This window comes from Macrosteles quadrilineatus, unplaced genomic scaffold (genome assembly GCF_028750875.1).
Source record: "Macrosteles quadrilineatus isolate MER2022 unplaced genomic scaffold, UCM_ALF_1.0 Scaffold_19__1_contigs__length_3004403, whole genome shotgun sequence".
NCBI lineage: Eukaryota > Metazoa > Arthropoda > Insecta > Hemiptera > Cicadellidae > Macrosteles > Macrosteles quadrilineatus.
This window is the reverse complement of record NW_026542612.1, coordinates 253,396-262,432: the sequence shown is the minus strand read 5'-3', so window position 1 is coordinate 262,432 and position 9,037 is coordinate 253,396. Positions and strand designations below refer to the sequence as shown.

General features: G+C 36.9%; 1 protein-coding gene across 2 annotated transcripts in view; it reads right to left on the bottom strand.

The window, feature by feature from the left end:
- Positions 1-2,237: 2,237 nt before the first annotated feature.
- Positions 2,238-9,037, bottom strand: part of LOC129005332 (facilitated trehalose transporter Tret1-like) — an 85,303-nt gene continuing 78,503 nt past the window's right edge. For both annotated transcript variants that reach the window (XM_054434196.1, XM_054434197.1), the window contains exons 5-7: positions 8,658-8,858; positions 7,505-7,648; positions 2,238-3,954 (exon numbers count right to left, since the gene is read on the bottom strand). In XM_054434196.1, the coding sequence (XP_054290171.1) occupies positions 3,418-3,954; positions 7,505-7,648; positions 8,658-8,858 (882 nt within the window). In that variant the 3' untranslated portion in view covers positions 2,238-3,417. The remainder of the gene's footprint in view (positions 3,955-7,504; positions 7,649-8,657; positions 8,859-9,037) is intronic.

Here is a 9,037-nt window from a genome sequence, read left to right as displayed (position 1 = left end):
AAAACCAAACAAATAAGAAGCAGCAACTAACCAACTCATAATTATTAACTTACTGACTCTGTTGTTGGAATTGTAGTTTTATGCCATTCCACCTTGATAACATTTCATGATGATAACGTGTCAGACAGATGTTTGTTTTATGGTTTTAATTTCAAATGTCACTGTCACTTGTAAGTTAAGTGAAATATTATTGTTTATTTCTTATGTATTAGGAGTTTCATAAAAACTCCAGAATAGGTCAAATAAAAATAGTGGTTAGAATTACAGAAACATATCATATTTACGTAGGAACTTAAGATAAAATCAGATTACTATTACAGTTTCTGTTGGCTCAATACTATCTTGAAAGTTTTACACAAATTCTATTAGTCCAGTCAATCTGTTGTGGGACAAAAAAGGTGTTCAAGGAATTTTGTCTAGCAATTATAGGTTTTTGAGTTGCTGAATCCAAATCTGAAGTTGTCCAACAATAATTTCTTGATCGTTCTAAGATATTCCCAAAGAATTGAAAATTCTTAGCACTTTTTTCAGTTTTCGTGTTATAAGTCGAAAACTATAAAATTATAGCGAATTCTAACCCCTGTACAAAATGGAAGTTGACACTTGAAAATCAATTAGAAATCACCTCCGCTAGAGCACATTAAAAATTTGTTATTTTCTAACTTTAAAAAAATGCAAGCTTTTTTTTTGTCTGGTTTTTAATATTTTACTCAGCAAACACCTACCCCCTTCCACTCCATCAAGCCCCCCCCCTACCTTACCCTACCACTCTCTCCCCCCAATCCCACACCGTTCACGACTCAAAAACATAAATATCAGACAAAGATCCCCAGACCATTTTTGACCACGTTGTGTTAATCTTTTTTTGTATGCATTCACGATATAAACAGATGTATTATTGCTGCTGATAAACGCTTGTTATGTTCTCTATCTCTTCTAATATTCTGAGATTTTTATGACATTTTAATTTATATTTTACCCCAACATCAACTGATGGTCCACAAACACTTCCAGACGCCCAGATGGCTTAGTCAGTGTAAAATACCTTCATAGACAAATTAATTTTAAATTTAAAAAAAAAGAGGTTGGCGGCCTCCTTTAACCTTGCATTTGCCCGTCCACATAGACAAAGCTTCCGTGCGTGGATCGTTTACAGCAAAGCAAGGAGTGAAATGCCAGGTTAGTGAAGTTGACAAATCTTTATATTATCAGATGCTGGATTCGTCCCAAGTTTCACACCAGTGGTGAAGTAATAAATTTTTTGAACGCTCACTGCGGACTAAGAACTGAATAGAGCTCAGGATTAATAAATAGTATTCTTAGAAGAAGCAGAGAGGGAACCTTCCCACCCTCACACCCTCACCTTCACACCTTTACTGTTGTCTACTGGGTGCCCAGAGAGGCGTCACTGGGATTTTGGAGGGGGCGTCGTAGGAGGGGATTTCTAAAAGGATTTTATTTTCATGTTGACTTTATTAATTAATTATGTTTTTTATGAGTACCCCTAAAATAATTTTTTGTTGAATTCCTATGCCATATTTACACTTAATTTGGCTATTATTATTCAAATCTTTTTTCACAACAACTATATGTCTTTGTGACAGCGGGAAAACGTCAAGAAATTGTCACGACTACTGGAGGCGGTGATGATATCTTTGCTACCGCAGAAGAATGTCAAGCTACTGCCACGAACACAAGAGATGATGGTGATGTCTCTACAACCACGGAGGGACATCAAGATATTGCCGTGATCCCAAGAGATGGTGATGATTTCTTCACGACCGTGTAGGGATGTCAAGATATTGTCGCAATCATAGGAGGCGATGGTGATGTATTCATAGCCGTGGAAAAAGTTAAAGATTGCGAAGATCACAGGGGGTGATGAAGATGTATCTTTGCAACCGCAGTGATACGTAAGGATTTCCTAGGTCACAGGAGGCGATGATGTTCTGTGGCCTCGGAGGGATGTCAAAATCTTTGCGTTTTTGGGGAATGTTAAGATATTGTCCGTATCACAGGATGATGATGTCTTTGTGACAGCTTGGGACCGACAATGTATTGCTGTATAAAGGGGCAGTATGAAATGGGGTGGGGTTTTGCACCTCTGACCCTGGGGGATGGGCACATGCTCTTGTCACCATAGATAACAAAAAAAAAAGTATAATTAGCACACACACAACTTGACTTGTAGGCATATGACGTAACAAATTTCAGGTAATAAGAGTTAAAAACATAAATAAAGTTTAAAAACATGTTTAATATAACAATGATTATAATACAAAATATCAATGATCACAAAGTTGTACTAAAGCTTTTTGACACAACTACTATTTAAAACCAGTTTAATTTTGGAAATATGATAGGTACTAATTATTTATTGTTTATAGAAATTTGGATTCCTGTTTGAACATTGTGGTTGAACATGGTACGTTCCTATTTGGCTTATCTTATTAGAGGTTTTTGTAACAATTATAATTGTTACTCTTAATTTAAAAAAATTAAAAAAACTGTAAATCCATTTTAAATCTGATCTAGTATTTGTTTATAAACTATATAGTTTAAGAAATGAATTTATCAATTATTATTGTCACGATGGAGCATAATGGCTTGATCCTTAACTAGACAAGCACATAAGTATTTAAATGCCAGACAAATGCAGTGCAGTAGGCCTATCTACTTTTTAAAATGTCTATTGAAAACTTTCAACATTTTTACCTTGTTAAAAACGACTTTAATATTCCAAAACTTACTTTAAACTGGTTTTGTCTTACAATTTAAACACCTTAACAAATCTTAAACTATCTTAGTAAATATCAACACTTAATGCTAAATTACAATTAATTGTAACATCTATGCTCTATTTACAGTTTAATAAATTACCTATTTAAAATTATAAAGAATTGGTATTGCACCTAGAGAGATTGTTAAATCAAATAGTTAAAAGTTAGGAATTAAAAACATTTGTTTACCACTTGTAAGGAAAGATGAAATTACAAGTAAACACCTTCATGCAACATGACATAGGATATGTACAATGATGCGACAGAAAAGTAAATGCTTGCCAGTTGTTTATGAATGATTGTGAGTAATGTTTATTAAATCACAGCCTAGACACGATTATTCTCAATTCATGACTGGAATATGAATATTCGTGCAATATTTAATGTTATAATGAAGACTAGGGAAATACTCTAGAAATTTCTTTAGAAACAAAATCATAAAGTAAACAAAAATAATCAAATCATTCACTTACACCATTTATAAGTTTGAAACTCCTACTAATCCTTCATAGGTGCAAACTTAATTTGTTATACACCTTTTGCTAGTATTCAAGCGATAAAACCCGAGTGAAAATAGAAAACTATTTACTGAAATAGGAATGTGTTTGATCATACAAATAGATAACTGATTTTTAGTTTATGTTGAACCTCCGAGCAAAATCTGTACTTCTTCCAAAGTTTTCCCTTTGGTTTCTGGCACAATAAAATATACAAATGCTGTTCCAATACCCGATATGACCGTGAACAGCCAGAACGATCCATAAGCTCCGATGGCCGCACTGACGTCTCCGAAGAATCTGGTAACTAAGAACACACAGATCCAGTTGAAACAGCAGCAGACAGAAGACGCATAACCAGAGATCTGGCGTGGGAGCACCTCACTGATGAACATCCAGGGGATGGGACCAAACCCGAGGGAAAAGACAATCATGAAGGCACACACAGACAGTATGGGAAGCCAGCTGATGGAGGCAGTGTCAAACTCTGTCTTGTTCTTGAGGTAGAAGTAAACACCGAGGAAGAAAGTACAAATGGCCATGACAAAGTCAGAGAGCAGTAGTAGTGGTCTTCGACCCATCCTATCCACCACCAGGGTAGATATGTAGGTGAACACGACGGCCACAACACCCACAATGATGGTCTGTATGTTGGGGTCCATCGTGCTGCCAGCATCCTGTTAGCAACACAGAGTGTCCACAAAAGATTAGTACAGTTTCATACATTAGCCATACACTGTTATTTTTCAACAAAGGATGTATTGTACCTGTGTTGGTTGTATCGGCCATATTCTAAAGTGTATTTTCACTAATATGCCGAGTTTGTACTTGTGAATAGATATTGTGTCCTAAATTGAAAATTTAACTAGTATACAATGCAGTTTACAATGAGTTGGGCAACATACTTTATTTCACGTTTTCCCGACATCACCCTTCGTAATTAAATCTTTTAGAGTAAATAAAGGACATCGTCTACCAAACAAAAACATCTGTAATATTTGAAGTAAAGCAGTACCCTTCCATTAAGTCACAGGCTTTGACTATTAATACAACTAGACATTTCATCCCCATGTTAAAGTTGTCACCAGTTTTTAAAATTAAATTTGTCGTAGGTGATGTGACCCACTGACAGATTGTGCTGATCTAAATGACCAATTTATCTCTAATACACAATGTTTTTCCCAAGTCAAACTTATGGAACAACTTATTATGAGCTATAGCAACTGTTATAACCCATCAATTTTGTCAGCAACAAAAAATAAGGTAGAAAATATAATTTTAGACATAGACACTATAGCGCATAATGTGACTGGCTCACACAACTGCATTCTTTTTTAATAAAAGCTTGGTGACAGCTGGTCCATATAGATGGGATGTCTACTTCAGTATCCAATAGTCAATGGCCACAGGTCTCACAGAGAAGTAAGGAACCGAGAATACACTGCATATGGGGGCACTTAGGTGGTGTTTGGCACTAGTACTTGTTTCTAGGGCAAAGTCCTGCACTGTCCCCCACATGTACTACAACACTCACAGTGGAGGATGGCCCTGAGCCCTGTGTTACAGGAATTTGCACACAGTGCTCACCGTTCCAGCTCTTCCTTGCTGGTCACAGGTACATTTCCCCCCCAACATACCAGAGCTGAAAGTGCACGGTTGACCATGAGTGTGTTTCCTCTGTACCTTATTCAAGGCACATGTTGCCATCAAGGCCGCAACTAAGAGCCTTATTATGTGCGGCCACTCCAGTCGCGCGCGACCGCGCCTGGCAGTCGCTTCGGGTAGCCACAGGTGTGGCTAGGGGTAGCGACAGGTGTGGCGAGGTGACGCGTCTAACCGAATTTTATACAGACTTGCATGTACTTTGTCTGAGTGAATAAGTAAAGAAGCTTATCTGTTTATTTTAATTTTACTTAAGCGTCGTAAACGTAGACAAAACAAAAGTATTGGGAGGCAATCCGTTACTACAACTAAGAACTTCAGAAGAATTTTTCAGTTTTTATATGATGATCTCAGACAGGGGCGTCGCCTTGGGGGGGGGTAGGGGGGGGAGCCTCCCCCCCCTAGAATCTGGGAAAGAGAAAAGTTGGGAATTTCCTTGCCACGAGTTGGGACAGTTGGGAAGTCAGATACAAGAAAAATATATTTTTAAACTAAACAAAATTTAAATACCTATTTGCGAAAATCCATCAAAGTTAAAATTTCTTTGACTTGGACAAATAAACTTGACGCTTCTTTGATTTAATTTAAATTTGATTAAACAAAACTAAACCATGGCTAAACACACCTTATTTTAAGAAATCAATAATCAATTAGCGGTATAGCTTGTTGGAATTTCGTTTACAAGAAATTTTGTTCCTTATTGGACATATGTTGGCTACCTTGATCCTGTCCTGTGTTGATGATTCGTCTGCGAGACTGCGAGTTTGAATTTTGAAAGTGCAAGCAATGTAGCTCTTCTGTTCAATTATGTTGTTTGTTAGTGTTTACAAGAAATTCAAAAATATTTTTCACGTCAGTCACATGAAATATATTTTATACCTTTTTTGTGGTATTTGGAGCAGGGTAATAGTTGGGAAATCTGTGTTAAGCAGTTGGGAAATTTGAGGTTTCTCCCCCCCCTAGAATTTAACCAAGCAACGCCACTGATCTCAGAGAGGATGACAAGATGTATTTTTGTTGTTTTCGGGAGACGAGACGTTCTTTTGATAACCTTGTAAAAAGAATGACTTATCTGTATCGCACAAGAAAATTAATAATTTTATTTCAGCTAAGGAGAGGCTAGCACTTACCTTAAATTAAATATTATAATGGTTTTGTTTTTGATTTGATATAATCATAGTATTTGTACAAAATTAGCAGCAAAATTTGGCGTCTCGTTGCCCGGGTCAACATAAAATTCACAATAATGTTGATAATTGAGTAATAGACTCCATGTATCTTGAACTTAACTTATTCAAATGGTCAACATCTCAAATGAAAGCCTTTGTTTTGAGGAGCGAATCGGCTGCAAATCTCACTTTAACGCTTTTCACATCGTAAAAATTGCAGAATTGCTGTTTTATTGTAAAATTATCGGATTTGAAATGCATATCGTATATAGGCCTATGATGGAATAAAAACATATTTGGCCACACAACATTTGTTTACAAGATGATTTTTCACATTAAAACTGCAAGAAACTTTGTGTTTATATGTGTAAACTAGCTGATCTGAATTGTACACGGTTCTACTGAATTCCCGTACGTAGGACGGGCTAACACCTCGTAATAATAATAATTGTTGTTGATTCGTGATTCAGTGTAGCGTGTGCTTCACGTACGTCCGATCTTACAGCTCAAAATTAAAGCTGGCATTTCACTGAAGGTTCTTAAACCAAAACTGTATAGGATAATGTAATCAGAACTGGCAAATGAAACAAATCTGATTTATTTTTTTGGTCAAGTAATGAAGTAATACAGTAGATACATGAATGATGATGTTTGGTGACAAATATGTTTGTGAATACCTTTAATTTAAGACCAAAATTATGAAAATTGGTCAGGTAGAAGAGCCGAACCAACCCGGAAAAGAAAACCCAATATTTATTAAATAGATAAAATTAATATAATAAAATGTTGAAACAAAAATCAGGACTGAGGTGAGGGCAGAGAGTAGGGTCCGCTGTGGCCCACGACTGTGGCTGCGCGTAATAAACAGCATATGATAACACGGCCCGCTGGTGACGCGACAGTCGCGTGGGCTCGCGACTAGTAGCGAGGGTGCGCGACTGGAGTGGCCAGTCGCGGCGACTGTCGCGTGCCTCGCCACCGCAGTCGCGTCGCTTAATAAGCTCCATATGATAAAATGGCCCGCTAAAAGTGGCCTTTGAGCAGTCGCGGTCGCGCACCACTCGAGTGGCCGCGCATAATAAGGCTCTAAGACATCCTGAGGTATATGTTCTGTGTACAGTCAGACTGTGAAACAAGGGGTTGTATGAACATACCCACTACAGAGTATACAGTTATACCAAATGGTGCAATATTGCACAATTAATGCTACTGTATTGCACGATTTCCCAGCACTCGATCATTCAAAAGGAGGGCCAGATAACACGGAAGGTTAGATAACCAAAGATCAGATTATCAAGACTCTAATCAATAAACTTTGCTATTAATATTCACAGATGTAAAAAGAGAATTTAGAATAGTTGAACATTGAGCTGGCAATGAGCAGTGTTATACTCACTTTAAAGATTGACGTGACATAGAAGATGACACTGTTGACTCCGCTCAGCTGTTGGAAGGCCATAACTCCCAGACCAATGACGAGTCCTCGCTTGGCTGGTGTTGTGGAGAATGCCTCCAGTATTGGAACCCTCTCACTCTCCATCTGAGGACATCATTTAATGTTTTAGTCCGCCAATTGTTTTTGGTGTCTAGCAAGGGTAGTAGGGATCTACATTCGGCGTTCTGAGATCAATAGTAAATAGAAACAACGTGTATTCTTTGTCCTCCCCTTAGTTCTTAGTTCTGGCATAATGTGTGAGTGTGTTATTCTCTATTGCTGTTTTTAGCGAATTTCCCATATAGGGAATAAGCTATTACCGTAGGTCTCATGATAAGACCTGTACCCGGGACCGATTTACTTTTTGTTTTGAGGTCCTCAGAGGCCAAAACACCATCCGTACAAATTCACAAAAAACACATATACACATATATATATATATATATATATATATATGTGTGTGTGTGTGTGTGTGTGTGTGTCCGTTAGCACAACAACTCAAACAAAAATGATCTGATTTGGATGAAAGTTAGTATAAACGTGTAAACCTACATTTATTCTAACAAGCATGATTGGACCATTGGAACGGGGGTTTATGGGGGGGGGGGGTGTTTTGGTAAAAATTGATTTTTCCCATTTTTGACCCTAAAAACATAAAATTTCAGAATTTCTTTTTCAACAACTTTGTAGAGCTTAAAAAAAGAAATAATTTAGTATATTGAAGCATTGTTTTATGCCTAATGGTTATGAAAAAAATTCAAAAAAGTGTAAATTTTAAATTTCTATGTTATTCTTAAGGAGAAAATAAAAGATGTTGTAGTTTACTTGTTTATGGATAACGTATATGTTGATAACATTTGGCAAATTTATTTATTTCATCCTATACTATTGACACTTGGTCAAAAAACACTTTTTACCTTACCCTTAGCAACAAACCTAAGCACTTGTTAAATCTAATGTTATTTAAATTGGGAATAAATATGTCTTATTTATGGAAATATTTTAGTAAAAATGTAATCAGACAAGTTGAAATTCGCTTGGTCTGCAGGTTTGCTACGGCGGGGGTATTACCTGCATATTGTGATTCATAACCAGTCAGTATATGCATACTCACAATCTCAATGTTCTTCTGCATGCCAGAGAGCTCAGGCTCAACGTCGTAGCTACCTCCTCGGAACCACTGCAGGGCCTGGCGTGCCTCTTCTACTTTTTTGTTTTTGAGGTAGTAGATGGGAGACTCTGGCAGAAACATAACCATACCTCCATAGACAATCGGAACAATGGTACAAGCTGTTGTCAACCAGAATACTGTCGTCTGCAACAATGTTATCACTGTAATTCTGATCCTCCAAGAGTCAAAACTTTATTATTTTTCTCATGGAAATTACCATTTTAAAGAAGATAGTTGTTCATGAGAAATATGTAATGTATACCAAAAATATAAACAACACATATAATTTCTCAGTTACAAACTCACAGGTAAACCTCAACATC